Source organism: Lissotriton helveticus, chromosome 4_1 (assembly GCF_964261635.1).
Source record: "Lissotriton helveticus chromosome 4_1, aLisHel1.1, whole genome shotgun sequence".
Classification (NCBI taxonomy): Eukaryota; Metazoa; Chordata; class Amphibia; order Caudata; family Salamandridae; genus Lissotriton; species Lissotriton helveticus.
The window spans coordinates 1902972247-1902989598 of NC_136063.1; the positions used below are offsets into that span (position 1 = coordinate 1902972247).

A 17352-nucleotide genomic window follows, 5' to 3' on the forward strand; every position below is an offset into this window, starting at 1 on the left:
TTTTTTTTTAACAAATATTGTCTATTTGACTGCATAATCAAACCATACAGATATCACTTTGGATTTTTCCAATAACATCCAGACCTAAAAAAGCAACACTTGAAAAGGGTACCCCAACTCCCATCCAACCCCAACCCTCTGATCGCACAAGGTCCGCATAATCATGTCCACAGCCTGTAAATATAGCAGCAAGGGTGGGAAAACACCAGTTTTGACTGTTAAGGTTGAATTCATAATTTTAGGATTAGTGGGGTAAAGCGTGTAGGATGCTAATTGGAACGAAGAGGCTTTAAGGTGAGGAAAGAGGATGGTGTTGAGGGATGCAGAATAGGGAAGCTAGTGTACTGATTTGATCTGGAGAAGCAACTAGGAGGGCGTAGATTATTATTGTAAATTAGTATTACGTGCCAAGATAGCCACCCCTTGCGTCCAGGTGTTTCGAATTGTTCTCCCAACTAGCCTGCATCCCATTAAAATCAAAAGATATAGTTGGGTACCTTCATTGTGAGTCGCCTGGATACACACAATATCATTATTTAACAGTTGTAATCCTGCTGCAGTGTTCAGTCTTTATTTGCAGTCATTAAGACCACTGATATTACTAGTGGCTATGCGTATTTTATCCATACCTTTAAAAAAGAAATGCAAGATCCTAATGTTCTCTTGGACCATATATACTGAGAGAAAAAGAGGAAAGAGAAGAAGAAATAAAATGTGTATAATAAACCTCTCCTGCCAGCCTGCAACCCCCCCCCCCCCCCATCCCCTGGACCTCCCATCCACCACCAATAACTAAGGCAGCGAGCTCATCCAGAGCCAGGATGATGTCATTTGAAGCAATGCCATCCCCACCACTCCCCCAACACTTCCCTGCAACCGCCCCAAAAATTCGACTAATCAATTACTAAGTTGCCACCCATGAAAGTGAACACAAAAAGGTAATCGTACCATAGTGCTATAACCTATTATAATATATTATGTCATATTATAATCCATCAGACCCTATTCTCAGGTCTGCAAGTAATATCCTTTAAATAAATTTGAGCCTGAATTTCTGAGGTGAAGCGGCTTGTTTCCCCCCCTAAAGATAATCTTCAGTCGAGCTGGATTCTGAAGATATACTTCTGCCCCTAGCTGTTGGAATGGAGCGAAAAGCTGCCTAAACCGACACCTCCATTCCACAGTAGCATGGGCAAAGTCCGGTCTGGTAAAGAAAATCACTCTCGTGGTTTTTTTTTTTTTTTTTTGTAGCCGTATGGTGGGCTAGAGTATAAAGGGCTTTACGTAGCAAAAAAAATCTAAAATAGACCAGCATTGCCCATGGCCGATCTGGGGTTTTTAGGAGAACCTTTGGCCCACATTAAACGAAACTTTTGGGCCCGCTGGATTTCCTTATCCCAGTCTCATGTATGTAACTCGGGAAAGGCGCCTCTTAATTGGGGGCCCACATATTTTCTGGTATTGTTCCTCCTCCGCCCCTTCTGGGCCCCCCAGGAAGCCTAGATTGTTATACCTTTGCCTGTTTTCTTGATCTTCCACTGCATGTCTTTGACAGACCCCTCATGAGCTACACCCTGTGTTTTTAGAACCACAACTTTTTTTTTTTTAGGCTCTCTGTCAGAGTCTCAACAGCGGCAATTCTTTCGGCAATATCAGAGCAGGTTCTGCCCACTTTCCTAACCGTACCCTGCCGCTTTTTAGCGGTGAACCGACATCTGCGATTGTCACTTTTAACCTCCTCCTGGAAACTCTTAATAGATTGCAGGGCCATTGCGCGAGAGGGGGGACTTTCTGATTTCCAGACTCTGATTTCCCTCTGATGTTTGCCATAGCAGAGCCTGCTAGATCTCCTGCTCGTTTGCCAACTCTTTCCCCAGAGGCAGCAAGCTGTGTGGCCTAATAATCCCTCTTCAGATCCCCTACACTGCCTCCATCTGATGTTTCCCATAAGCCCTTTTCTTTCTTTCTCCCTCTTTTAGAGATTTTCTTTGCCACTGAGGCTTTACTAGGTCTTCTGGCCCGGAGCTGCTATTCCAATTAGCCCCCCCCCCCCCTCCACACTATACTAGCATCCGAAATTTCTGACTCGTCTGTCAGAGAATAACATTTCTCAGTTGCATCAAGGGATATAGCACGATTTGGAAGGGTGCTTACTGCTTTATCCTTGGTGTTTCTATGTACATGAGGCACACTGTTTTAATTGGTATATTGCTTACTTCAGCCACTTTATCCCCATTCGAGGGGCTTGGATGGATAGCCTGTTCTCCCATACATGAAGCTTCTGAGGCAGGTTCTTATTAGATTTTGACAATGGATCAAACTCCGCTTCCACAGCTGGATTAGATGTCTCACAATCTGCTTTAGTTATTTACCAGATGTGCTCTCTCTCCTGGCCATCAATCAACTGAGAGCCCGCTCCAGTAGTACAAAATAATTTTGTGATCAGAGGCTGATACCCTTCCACTTCACGGGAAGTTCTTCTGAGGTGCTTTTTTAACAGTCTCCCATCTTAACTAGCTTATCCCCTTGCCAGCTCGACCATCACCCTTCTTACTGCGAGTGCGGTTTTCTGAAGCAGTGCCGTGCGCTGGAAGGGCTGTGCAGCTACCACCGATGAAAGGGCTGACTGAACATCCTGCGGTATCGTGGCGTTTCCACTGCATCCCTCCATTTTAATCCGTAGACAGCTCTGCTGTGGAACCGGGAGCAAAGCAGCAGGTCTGCGAACAATCAGCCAGCGCCGCAGATTCCTGGAGGCAACCGAAACAGCCGGGAGTAACTTCTGGCTCAACGCGCGCCACTGCGCGCAGCTTGCTCTGCAGATCCTCCCACGAAGCTGGCTGCGGTAATCCATCTCCCTGGTGCTCTGAGATACCACAAGTAACTACCCATTCAGTATTGCTGGAAGGTTCCATCCCTTTATAACTGTTACCCACTGGAATTGGGCTTTTATTTTAGAGCTTGCTCGACTTTCTGCCAGAGACCTTAAGTATTAATTGATCCTAGTCTTCAAGGTCCTACAAAAGACGCAAATGTACACTATATTTGCACTGCCTGGAATCAGATATGTGCAACAAAGTCACTTTGTAGTGCAAGTAACAGTTGAGAGGAAGTTTATGTTGTCACTAACGTATTCACAGGTAGCTGGAAGTCTGTGGACCAAAGCAGTCTCTTGATGAAAGTTCAGCTTTAAACTGTGGCAAAGTTTCAACTACACTCGGTGAGGCCCTCTCCCTTCACGAATTGCTGCATTCCCTCTAAGTTTAGGATCAATTCTGTTTATTAACATAGCCCATACACAGTATAAGACAGCATGTCTCTTACAACCCTTCAGGGCTGTGCGTGTTCAAGTGTTAATATGTTGCCTAAGCCTTCAGTCCTGGGGTCGGCAGCATAATCAGGACTGTATTTCAATAAAGCAAGAGGGAGGAAAATAAAAATAAAGGGGGGGGGGTGGTATCTCTCCTCCCCCACCACCCCCATTTGTCCTTCCAATCTCATAACTAATAACGAACAATGCAACGGTCTAATACAGAGATACAAGGCACATAATCCAGCAATCTTCATAATGGGACCTTTTGGGTCTTGGTGGGGGAGACTGAGGGGTGAATACTACTCTTCTTCGCCACTGCACGCGGAGGGTACACAAAATGGAACTTTTGCATACCCACTCCACCACTTTATTAATGATGTGTGGACTATTATCTGATGAAATCCTGCGAGACCCCAAATATTAGGATCAGTTCCTTCAGCAAACACTTAGAACACTGTCTGTGCATTTTGTTGCGTAGGCCTCAGTCCAGCCAGAGAACATGCAGTCCAGCACCAATGCATACCGAAATTCGTGTTTGCGGAAGCTCCACTTATTAATATTCAAAAGGTACCTCGGGAGCTGGAAAGTGTACTGATGTTGTGGGTGTTCCCTTACCGCTGTTAAACAGTCCACATTTGATGCAGTTCTTACAGATAGCATCGGCATTCTGTTGAAAGTTCTTGTACCGCAATTGTCAAAAATATCTGCACATGGCATTGTGTCCCACATGTGCAGGACCATGAATAGTAATGGCCAAATTATACACCAAAGCATTAGGCAACCTAATGAATTCTGTTAAGTCCTACCCAAATTCTATCAACCTCGATAGGAAGTAGAACCAGGTTCATCTATATCCATCCCACTATGGGCCTTAAAAGCCTGCCTCTCTAAATTCTTGTAACTCCTGTTTCAATGTATTCTGTACTATCCCCATCACCTGTTTGGCATACCTCAGTTGTCTGTCATTCATTCCAGCAATTAAACTGCCAATCTAATCTTCTTTCCCCTGTCTTTTTTTCACAATGCAGCGTCTTAAATACTGTATTTTCACTCTGTCGAAGGTTCCCTCCAAGGGGGAATTTCAAATAAATACTTTACTTAGTATACTCATACTATTGATTTAAAACTAAACCTGTTGATATCGAAACCTTTGTCATTTCATGGGTTTAAGACCATTCGTTTTTGCAAAAGCTGACTGTAGTCCAACTTATTATATTTGCTTAATGCTTGACCCAATATTAAAATTAACGCTAGGCGCTCCCAAAATCCTAACAAACGCTGAGAACTTCAAATGGCCTACTGTGGAGGCTATTTTCCATTGAATTGAGAAAGAGCTAGCTTCCCCGTGGAAATCAATCCCTTTTGTTCCCTTTAGCACAGCAACTCTGTTTCCTTTATCCTGTTTGCCACCCCTACCAAATGACTGACTTCGCAATAGTTATTTGGGATGAAACATGGGTCATTCACCTTGTATCTGGATCACTCAGTTATATATGCTGACTCAGGAAACCAGTCCTGTTATTGAGGTGCACGCTTTGGGATATGTATGGGTCCATGCTGGCCCCATCACCACGTGCTGAGAAGCGACTGGGGTTGCCTCTGTTCATACCTGTGTGGGCTACCAATTGTTAAAGCTGAAATGAAGAAATCTTAAAATAGTGGAACAGTTGGACATGGAGAATCTCCAGTACAATTTATTCTACTCCTGCTGCAGCAATGGAATCTCTGAGCAGGAGCCAGAGATTCTGCTTTAACTTACAAACTACTTAACTTATATACATTTGTAGTCCTGTAAGAAAATAGTGAAAAACAATGATCTCAACAAAATGTCATAGAACACAAAGGTCCTTGAGAAATGCAGCTGCAGCAGGAAGATTTCAGACAGCTTGACATGCATCGTCAACAACAACAAGGTTTCCTTCCTTTCTCACAATGTGTGGCTACACTTTAAACAAACCATTATTCACTGAATGTGACATAACAAAGAGTTTGTAGTATTTATAACTACTCTTATGAGAACATCGGTGCAGTATCAACTTTCTTACCAGCTCTCAGGCCCTGATGACCGTGTACATGACTAAGTGAGGGATAAACACCTTCATTTAGTGTTCTTTGAATGGGAAGGAAAACATTCTGTAGGTGAAACCTTTCCTTAGGCACTTAATTCAACTAACTTTTCCATGAACCCAACTGCACTCAGCTAAACTTGCTTATCTGTGGAATAAGTTCATGTAAAGCATGGGTACCGACAAACATTTTCCCAGGGGCCAAAATGTTTAGTCTGAGATGTGACTGAGGGCCGTATTGATGTCAGCAGAGTGGTGGTCGGGGCAGGAGGGTTGGCGGGTGGTATTTGTGGTGCAGTGACAATAGGGGAAGTGAAGCATGTATATCTAGTGACTGAGCTGCAAATGTGAAAACAGAAAACTGGATTAATCCCGGTTTCCTCCCTTTACCAAATTGTTAGCTGGGCAATTGCTTTTACTTTCCCTCCTTTTTAGGTGGAGCCTGGGCAACTCATACGCTGCTCTGCGAAGCATGTTGTATTCAGGTATGGACTTGAAGCACTGCCCATTTTCCGCCCATGTTTTCAATTGGATCCTGGTATTGTCCTTTAGAAATTGTTTTTTGATTCATGACTGGTTGGCTTAGACATCACTATTTTTTCCTTGCTTATTATTGAGCACCTGTTTGTGGCCCAGTGCTTCCTACAGCCATTTCCAGCGTTTGTCCCTGCTTGGGAGCATGGACCAAGTACAGCTTCCTGTCTGCGGCCAGTGTTGTCCTATTAGCTGCTCGCTCCTGCTGGTACTTTAAAAAAAAAAAAAAAAAAAAAAAAAAATATATATAATATATATATATATATATATATATATATATATATGTATATATATATTATTCAGAGTGTGTCTGCTGTCGGTCCCACTCCATCCTCCCACCACCTGTGCTATTGCCTCCTGCCCCCTGCTGTCCATCGTTTTGCTGCTGCCGCCCTCTTCATCTGCCGCATATCGCTTGCCCCCCGCCCGCCTCCTGCTTTTAGTTATGTTCCTGCCTCCCCCAAACACACTTCTGGCTGCCACCTACAACCCTCCAGTCAGTCAACCACAAAAAACATTAACAAAGCCAAATAGCATTTGCATACATGAGAGCTACTTGGCTTTGTCCATGTGTGTTTTTTTTCTTTCTTTTTTATAGCCTTTTTGCACAGCAACACAGGCTGGTGTGCAGCAAGGATGGAAAATGCTGTGACTCAGTCAATGCTGGCTGCGACATCATGCTTTCTTTACTTCAAGCCATGTTGCAAAGCAGCCCGATCTGCTGTGCTAACTGTCCAAAAAAACATTGATCAAGCCTATAGATCTTTTATTGGTAAAGCAGGTTGACTTCGATAAGGCTTGTTGGCTATGGAATTGGTGATTGCTCCACAGTTCCCTAAATGTTACCTGGATGGCTGCCTTCTGACTGGCTCTGCAAATGGACAGTGTGGGCTGACCAGTTTTGTTGATATGCGTGAATTTAGTTTTGCTGGTCTGTGCATGCCCATGTGATACTGGAGGTTTCTGGGACGGGACTAGAGAGATGTGCAAGGAAGGGTGTATAAGATGATGGAGGGGAGCAAATGCAGGTAAGGCTGGAGTGTGCCGATATAGGCACATCCACCAGAGAGGCCTATCCGGGTGATGGTGCCTATATGGTGAGTGATTGACCCTCTGAAGATTTTTTGCTTCTTCCCTTTCTACCCCGCCCCATTTCTGACATCACAACTTTTTGTATGATGCCAGCTTTATGTCCCTATATCGACCCCCTTCCTGTACCCCATTCCCTCCTGCTTCAGTTACTTGTTCATGCAGTCCCCAGTTCACACTTCTTCCTTTACCCTTCTTTCTTCCTCTACCACTCAAATTTTCCAGCTTCCAACATTACCAACCCTCAAGTTTGTGCCAACCTCCCTTGCCTGTGTACAGCATCCTGCTCACCTATCTCCCTGCTGCGTGTCCCAGTCACCGCTCATAAACTACCCTCCCTTCTGCGTTTCACTTTTGATAGGCTCATTTTGCCTAGGGAAGTGTGAATAATCTTGTGCCCTTACTTCCCTTGCACTTGTCATTTCATCCTCTGCGTATGCATGCTGTCCTGTGGAGATTGATATTCCCTCCTTTGGGCCTTGCTAGTAGCGCAGACTCATCCATCTATTAACAAGCATTTACAATGCAATGGTCGCGTCTTTGTTAAAGTTAGAGCTATTGGCATTGCTCATGACATTATTTTTGTTTTTAAAACATAAATAAATGGCATTGTCATTTACAATGCCAATAGCTTAATCTCTCGCAAATGCCAGACCTATTGCATTTGCACCCACACACACACACACAGCCACACGCACCCACACACACACACACACACACACACACACACAGAGATAAAGCCACACACAAAGCCACACACACACAACCACATACACACAGAGACAGAGCCACATACACACAGAGACAGAGCCACATACACAGAGACAGAGCCACATACACAGAGACAGAGCCACATACACAGAGACAGAGCCACATACACAGAGACAGAGCCACATACACAGAGACAGAGCCACATACACACAGAGACAGAGCCACATACACACAGAGACAGAGCCACGCGCACACAGAGACAGAGCCACGCGCACACAGAGACAGAGCCACGCGCACACAGAGACAGAGCCACGCGCACACAGAGACAGAGCCACGCGCACACAGAGACAGAGCCACGCGCACACAGAGACAGAGCCACGCGCACACAGAGACAGAGCCACGCGCACACAGAGACAGAGCCACGCGCACACAGAGACAGAGCCACGCGCACACAGAGACAGAGCCACGCGCACACAGAGACAGAGCCACGCGCACACAGAGACAGAGCCACGCGCACACAGAGACAGAGCCACGCGCACACAGAGACAGAGCCACGCGCACACAGAGACAGAGCCACGCGCACACAGAGACAGAGCCACGCGCACACAGAGACAGAGCCACGCGCACACAGAGACAGAGCCACGCGCACACAGAGACAGAGCCACGCGCACACAGAGACAGAGCCACAGAGACCCACACACAGAGCCACAGAGACCCACACACAGAGCCACGCGCACACAGAGCCACAGAGACCCACACACAGAGCCACGCGCACACAGAGCCACAGAGACCCACACACAGAGCCACGCGCACACAGAGCCACAGAGACCCACACACAGAGCCACGCGCACACAGAGACAGAGCCACAGAGACCCACACACACAGAGAGAGCCAAGGAGAGACACACACACACACACACACAGAGAGCCAAGGAGACACACACACACACACACACAGAGAGCCAAGGAGACACACACACACACACACACACACACACACACACACAGAGAGACACACACACACACACACACACACACACAGAGAGACACACACACACACACACACACACACACACACACACACAGAGAGACACACACACAGAGAGACACACACACACACACACACACACACACACAGAGAGACACACACACACACACACACACAGAGAGACACACACACACACACACACACAGCCACAGAGAGACACACACGCACACACACACACAGAGAGACACACACGCACACACACACACAGAGAGACACACACACACACACAGAGAGAGCCAAGGAGACACACACACACACACACACACAGCCACAGAGAGACACACACACGCACACAGAGAGAGCCAAGGAGACACACACACACACACACACAGAGAGAGCCAAGGAGACACACACACACACACACACACACAGAGCCAAGGAGAGACACACACACACACACACACACACACAGAGCCAAGGAGAGACACACACACACACACACACACACACACACACAGAGCCAAGGAGACACACACACACACACACACAGAGCCAAGGAGACACACACACACCCTCACCCCGGGGAGTCTCCTTATTTACAAATGGGTTATTCGAGGCCCCCACCAACTCCCAGAGCTCACCCGTTGCTTCCCTCAGTCTAGGTCAGCCACACGCCCATCTCTGCTCAGTAACGCCCCAGGGAACAGAGGCAAGAAAAAAAAAACTATCACTAGCAGGGAACAGAAGCAAGAAGAAAAAAAACGATCCCGAGCAGGGAACAGAGGCCAGAACAAGTGGTTTCTGAACATAAATAAACAGGGAAAGAATGATACTAACGTTTAGCGATTAATGCTGCAATTGGCCGGAGGTAACCATGGCGAGCTTCTTTTCATTACTGTTGGATAGTGCGTGGAGGTTTATCCATGTTGTGGGGGCACCTGGATGTCCCCATGGACAGCGACACGTAATTGGGGTGCAGGGAAGACAACTGAAAGCATTGACGGAAGAAAGGGGGGGACGTACGGCTCGGGGTCCCTCATGTATTGGGGGGGTGGGGGGGGTCGCGGAAAGAGCCCCCTCCCTCCTCTCGAGACTCTCATCCTCTCGCAGGGAGTGCAGAGCCCAGGGCTGTAGTGAGCAGGTGTGAGACTGAGCACTCAGAGCAGAGACTGCCGAGGGCTGAGTCGCTGCTGAGGAGCCGCCTTCCTTGTAACCCTTGGTGTGCCGGGCCTGGACCCAGGGGAGGAGGAAGGGAAGAGAGACTCGAGCCGGGGATCCGGTAGGCGCCTAGATACTCAAGCAGGGCTACTGGGAGCAAGAAGTAACGAGAGACTCAGAGCAGTGCTGCTGGGAGCCCAGGAGATCAGTGCCGAGAGGCCCGGAATAGGGCTTCAAGGAGCCTAGGTCAGGTGAGCAGGAAGTGAGGAGAGACTCGAGCTAGGGCTCCAGGAGGCGCCTACAAACTCAAGCAGGGCCTCTGGGAGCAAGAAGTATTGGGCGACTCAGTGCAGTGCTGTTGGGAACCCAGGAGATCAGGTAGTGCTGAGAAACGCTTAGGTCAGGTGTGCAGGAATAAAGAGAGGCTGGAAGATGGTCCAATGAGAGCCGAGGTTACCAGGACGAATGGGAGTCTTGGGGGAGAAGGTGCAGGAAGATTCGGAACAGGGCTTTCAGGAGCACGGCTGAGCAGGAAGTATTGGGCGACTCAGTGCAGTCCTGTTGGGAACCCAGGAGATCAGATAGTGCTGAGAGCAAGATCAGGCACCCTCTGGCCCCCGGTGCTACACAGGGACTCCGAAGAGCGAGGAGCCGGCCTGCGCATCTGCAAAAATGGCGGCGGCCGGTCATCCTTCCCGATGAGCCTGGAGCAACGAGTCTGACTGCTGCCCTGACATCTGGGAGGTCCCCGCTAGAGCGCGACTGACGCCGCTCACCCTCTGCACGGACTGGAACCTCCGCCGAGTGAAGAGTGGGGACAGCGGACTTGCAGGCACTGTGGGCCCGCTCGGCCCCGGGAGCATCTGGCCACGAGGAGGCAGAAGGCCGACGGTGGGGGAGAGCTGCGGCACGCACAGGCCCGCCTGGCGGAAATGCAAGGCAAGCTGGAGAGCGCTCCTACCATCACGGTCACGCCTCTTCTTTTAATACAAACCAGCATCGGGCAGTAGGAGTCTGTAAGCCCCGTCCTTTGCAGACTGGGGGGCGTGTTTTTCGAGGAGAGAAAAACGAAAAAAACACGCCTCCTCAATCCAAAAAGGACGGGGCTTAGCTTCCAAAAATTATGTCACAGAAACCTCTTCTCCAATGGCTGGCCGCTGTTTAGGGAGCCAGCCAATAGAGAAGAGGGGCGGGTTTAAGCCTTGCTACTCTGTGACATAAGATCTCGCCAGCGAGACTGCGCATGCGCAGCCTACGCTAGCCGAGACCTAAAAAGCAACTAGGATCATGGCTATTAACCTACATTATGGTAAGGTCTCCTGAAAAGAGAATGAAACGCTCTATGATGCAGATTCTCGAAAGTCCAAGTTTACTATTTGGGTACGCTTCAGTGTTCCTGGAAATGGACTTTCTTAATTACCCATGACACAGGGCGATTTAGGGGATTAACATGCCACCTGAATGTACAATGTATTGTAGGCAGAGGCAAATAATGTTACTTAAAATGACTATTTGTTTTGCATGCAACACAAACTTCTAATTGATACACATCTACATTGTACCAATGTTATTGCCCTTGTATGAATGAAGATTTGAGACCGTTAACCATGCAGTAATTACGAATTATACTTGTCCATTGCATGCTGGTCTTTGCCTCGTACACATAACCAACTGAGCTATCTTGCTTGGATTGTAATTTGTGACCTGAAGGTTACACTTGGATCTCTGCTAAAATACATGAGCCATCAAGTTCTCGTTTTAGGAATCCAACTATGATTTACTGTTTACAAACGGCACTCTGCAGGAGACGTTATCAAACTGAACTGTTTTACCGATATTGGGTGCTGAGTCCTGCTAGATGCAGGCCCCATTTACTGCAGGTTTATTTCTTAACCTTCTGTGATCTATCTTCCCGGGTGGTGAACTTGGCTAGCGGATGTAGCTGTTAAGATTGCTCAGTGGGCTAATGTACTTGTGTTAAAATAGAGGACAACTCAAAGTACACAGGTTTGAATCGGGTATCCCGTTCAGGTATTGTCCTACAGTTGATGTTGTAGTAAGAATACTGCTGAGCTGCTCAATAATAGCTCCGATAGTTTGCAGTATTCTTTTACTACAAGCACTGGTAAGATTTGCACTCAACATGACAAAGCTATAATTGTATAGCACGTCCAGTTTGTTACATTTGTAAATTATTATTTATAAAGCTATCGAAAAAAGTATTTCTCACCCGATTCGTCAGTTCGCTTTGGCCTTCCTGTTTGTCCGAGTTTAGTTTGTCACTCTGTTAATACTGGAGAAACGGGTTCGTCATTGATAATGCACTCCTCAACGCGTACCTTTTTATCTGGAAGGAGGAAACTGCCCTGTGATTCGTCAGTCGAGTGATTCAGTAACATGCGATGCAGTTCATCCAGTTTTTCTCTTAATCATCACTATAATCATGCTCCAAAATGTGCCGTCCAATGGCTGTGACGCTTGCAAACCAAGTGTTGGTAATTAAGAAGTAGCTCCAGATGGGCGTTTGTTGTGAAACATTGTTTTCCTTGCATTTGGATTACTAAAACACGTTCGTCTGAAACCAACACCCCTGGCTGGCATTGTGTCGTGTTCGTTTTCTGTGGCACTTCATCTGGTTTTGAAAATCACACAGCCCTTGAAAGCTACATTTTTATTTTTGTATGTATAATTTTCGAAGAAAAAGATGGGGAACTGCCCATTTCTGACCTGAAATGTGTGCCCCGTCAGTTTTCCTGACTTCGGCAGCAGTTTTTGGGTGTTATTCAGTGTATCCCCCCCAGAAATGTGCGGCTACTGGCTGTATAGGAACACTTTTTTTTAAACTACAAATGCAGGATTTACTTCCAGGTTCTTCTCTGTCCGCATCAGTTTCACAGTTGGATTATGAGACCTGTTAGAGCGTGTGTGAGCGTGCAGGTTAACGCATGTGTGCATTTTGCGCACATACAAATTAGCGTCTTTGTGCACACCCAGGTTACTGTGTATGTGTGCGTGCGTGCGCGCATGGTACAGATTCTGTAGCAGACCGGGTTTTGATGTTAGTTACCGTAACCCTGTAAGAACCCCAGGGGTAGGTTGTATATTTTGCCAAGTGTAATTTTGTACATATTTAGAATTTTATTCGTGTATACTAATGGGTGCTTTGTGGCAAAGCGTATGCCGAATACGGTAGGCCTGCGTTTTTTGTTGTTTTTATTGTGATCTGCCAATAATGAAGTCCTAAGTCATGATTGGTTTATTGTAAAAAGGTATGGTCTATGCTACAGGTCTGATCGGTTTATGATGACAATTTATGATAAAGCAGAAGGCCCGATTTATTTATTGTAAAAAGCATATGTTAAAGCCATTAGTCCGTCAAGACTGGATTGTCATTACGCTTTGATAAAACCTGTTAATAGATATTGCATTAAATGGATTCGTCTAGTTCACTATAATAGGCAAGTGCGGGTCGGGTTTTGGTTACCTCTGATTGCACCCTGAGGGTAGAATATTTGCACTGGAAGTATACTTGTCGAGCCTTCTTAGTGGGGAGGGGTTTACACTGTTTAAGAAACTTGAATTGGCTACATATTTTAAATGTTATGCCTGTGTACTTGATTTGTACTTTGTAGAAAAGATTATGCTCAATATGAAGGCACACAGGTGAGCCAGCAATAAAGCATGTAGGAGTCATTGGTTCATATGGGAAAATTATGTCGGATGCCATAGGTCTAATCTGTTCCGTATAAAAAATGTCTGCAATGACAGCATTCCTGACATATTGTCAAAATCCTTACTGAAGCCAGTAGTTCTTTATGGATGATTGCTATTGCACTTTGTTAATCCCTGTAGACAAGTATTTTGTTAAATGGGATCTCACAGATTAGTAAGCAAGGATTTTGGTTTTAGTTACTTCCATTGATAAATCCTGGAGGTTGAAGACTTACACTGATCACCCTTGCAAGTCCTGCTTAGGATGCCAGGTGCAGTTGCCTGCCAGCCGTTACAATAAAAAACCTAAATTGACCACATACGTATTTGGTCTTTGGGTCAGCATTCTTCTGTCCAGATGCCATTCATATTCTTCTCATTGCAGCAAACTTATGGGGCAATGGGTTTGCCCATTTCTGCTGTTCGTTCAGTTTGCTCTCTGAGAAAGTGTTTTGACAGATTACATGTGCATATTCCACTGAAAATGAACGTGCTTCATTGTCTAGACTTGGTGGCCTTTCCTTTTGTGAGGAAATGTGGTTTATTTTATTGTGTGATGACTTCCCAATCTAATAAACTTACAAACCTGCCTTTGGCCCAGTCAGGCTCTTTTGCAAAACCTTAGTCTAACCCTGGGTAGCTGTGTGTTGTATAGAAATGTAGGTAGGTCACGTGGAATAGTATGTATGTCACGGCATTGGAATATGGAATGAAGGGTGGTCATGTTGGGGTAATGGGGAAAGTTTGGTCAGACGGTGGTGTAAGCTTGTGCTCTGCTTTGCTCACCAGATGATCGTATTTAAGACACTTTAAATAAACGCTTGTTTATTTACCACTACCTGCCTCACTTCGTCATTTTACTGTGGCCATCGACCAATCCGGCTTTAACAAAGCATTGAGAATTACCAAAACAATTGAATAAGAAAAAACATGACACAAAGGAAACCCAAAACCAATTGATAAACAAAGATCTTGTTTTTATGACTTTCTAGACACAAAAACAAGCAAAACCCTCCAGAGGGTTCCATAGATATGAATTTTAAAGAAAATCTTAAATCAGATTCATTCAAAATGCAAACCGCATTGGCAGCTACTGCAGTTACTTTGGAAACTTTTATACTCTTTGAAAGATTTTATAATCTTATGAAATCATTTTATAAAGTTGTCGGGTACCCCTGCCCACTTTACGTGACAAAGCCCGGCAGGGAGCAAGTCAGCGGGGCCAATAAGGCTTAGTAGGACAGTTAGCTTCCAGTTGAAGCAGTCTCCAGTCTAGTTTAAGTCTCAGTGGACGAATCCTTCTAGGCATCAATAGAGTGGTTGTGATGCAAGGGATACAAAATGCTGATCCATTTGACAGGAGTCTTACTGGGTGGCACCTTTCGGTAAACTAACACGGAGAGCATAAATAGCTACAGAAGTCGATGCCCCTCGAAGTCCTGTCACAGTGAAACCAATGTGTTCTTTAAATGTGGCTTGTGTCCTTCTTGGGTAACACAACTACTCTTTGACACTCCTGGGCCCAGCAGGCTCAGGTGAAACTTTTGAGTGTCGAGGTTCGTTCTCACATGCTGTGTTTCATTAATCGTCACGAAAAAGCAATTGTGGCTACCAAGGTGGCTTCATCATTTTTTGTGGCCCTGGAGCTTTAACATGAAGTCCAGTACCCACTTCTATGTTCAATTTAAATTTTGCATAAGAAGCTTACACCTGCAAAGTTCAGGTGGCAGCTTGTTTTCTTTTTATACTTTTGCTCTATTGCTTTATTATCTATGCACTTGATGTCTGTGTCTGTTTAATTATGGATGGTTAAGTGGGTGCACGCAAGAATGAATGATTGGGTGAATAAATGGACTTTTGAGTGACAGTCTATGTATGATTGCTTATTGAGTGCATAAACTCACCAGTGGCTGAAGAGGCACTTTGTTATAAGCTAGATCTGTTGGCATTGCCAATGCTTGTTTAACATTTTGATCAAGCGGATTCAGCAACTTGGATGTTTTTGTCACCTTCAGTGCCTTCTATTTCTTTTTATAAAAAACATGGACATTCTAACTTTCTACTACTTGTCCTATCCCTCCCCAACATAAAAATAATTAAAAATAAATTATTGAAGACCAGTAGAATGGAAAAAATAATTTGCTACGGAACTGCATTTCATGAAACTTGCAGTTTCCCAGATACCACTTACCCTGTCGGAGAGGTCTCATTAAGGGGTCTGTTGGGGGGAAAACGCAGGTCTATTCATAAATGAGAATGTCAGACACTCAAGACACTTTTAATAAAGCTGCATTTCTTCAGGTGCTCTCTACTTTGTGAATACATAGGATATATATATATATATATATTGGAGTTTCCACACAAATGATTGAATACTTTGCAAATGAGGCAGTGAAACCTTTGTGCACTGAAACCTTTTTTGACTGTCACTGGTCTAATGACCTTCGTGTGGTTATTTGGCATTGCTGAAATTTCATTAGCATGTGCCTTCGGAGAGAGAGACTTCTTCTATACAGGGAGTCTAAGCTGGGATGTTAATGTCTCTCATAATTTGATAGAATGATCAATTAATGTATTGAGTTGAAAAGCAAAGACTCACACATTGTCTTCTCAAGGTGATTTTAGTGTGAGCAAAGCAATTTAAGAATAAAACTGGACAGTACTGACCACTTGTTTTTTACTTCTTTAGAACCTGCGGGCAGACCCAGAAGAATTATTTACAAAGCTCGAACGCATTGGAAAGGGATCATTTGGTGAAGTGTTCAAAGGAATTGATAACCGGACGCAGCAAGTGGTTGCCATAAAAATTATCGACCTTGAAGAAGCAGAAGATGAAATTGAGGATATACAGCAAGAAATAACGGTATTAAGCCAGTGTGACAGCCCCTATGTTACAAAGTACTATGGATCGTATTTAAAGGTAAATAGAGCACTACTGAAGGAAATACATTTTATTGCTTCTTATATGTTGATTTGAAAACGTGATGCTTGCTTCCAAAATAAATATCTTTCTGTCACAGTAAATGTCCTCTATTAGTATTTAATTCTGAGTCGGAGTTCTTTGCAAACATTAAATGCTCTGTTGTATAGTTTACATTGATTAGTGTTACTTGTGGGTCGATTACGCTGTTGGTCTGTAAGCCTCCGACCCCTCATCGGAGGCCTACCAACCGACATGGTAGGTTTACAGTAAGACTGCCCGATTAAAATATAGGTGGTCAGTGTAAACCGGCCGGTCTTTCAGACTGGCTTTTTAGCCCGTCAGTTAGTCGGAAACCTTTCATAATCCCCTATAGACTGCGTTTCCGGTGTTGGTATTATGATGTCGGTTTCCAACCGGCTTTTTACGTTTGGCTGTCCAACATGAGAAGCCTGTCAGAAAGCGACGTTGGGGGCCCCTAGCAGGGCCCCATACCTCTGTGACCTTGGGTTGGGGACCCTATGGTGTCCCTGCACTGTGCCTGCCCCGCAGTGCATGTATTAAGGTATTAACAGAAGCTCCCATTTCTCCATGGGAGCTTGAGCATTGGCCAGTGTCCTACCTCCGCCTAAGCTCCCATAGAGAAAGGGGCGCTTGCTACTGCACCATGTGCAGTCTCATTGTAATTGCGGTGTCGGCCCCCGACCTGAGGTCAGTAGGTCCCGAGACCGCAATGGTGTCTGGCGGGCTCGCGATCGACCGATCTCTTAATGATTCCCTTAGTCGGGAACCAAGCCTGCGCTCTGTTCGTATTTTAAATAAGAGTTAAATACACGAGGTTAGTCACTTATTATGTCCGTTAA

General features: G+C 45.5%; 1 protein-coding gene across 4 annotated transcripts in view; it reads left to right on the forward strand.

Annotated features, from left to right (window-relative positions):
• STK26 (serine/threonine kinase 26) overlaps positions 1–17352 on the forward strand; it is a 179552-nt gene that overhangs the window by 37996 nt on the left and 124204 nt on the right. For all 4 annotated transcript variants that reach the window (XM_078688551.1, XM_078688548.1, XM_078688550.1 and 1 more), the window contains exon 2: positions 16259–16489. In XM_078688551.1, coding sequence (XP_078544677.1) covers positions 16259–16489 — 231 coding nt within the window. The remainder of the gene's footprint in view (positions 1–16258; positions 16490–17352) is intronic.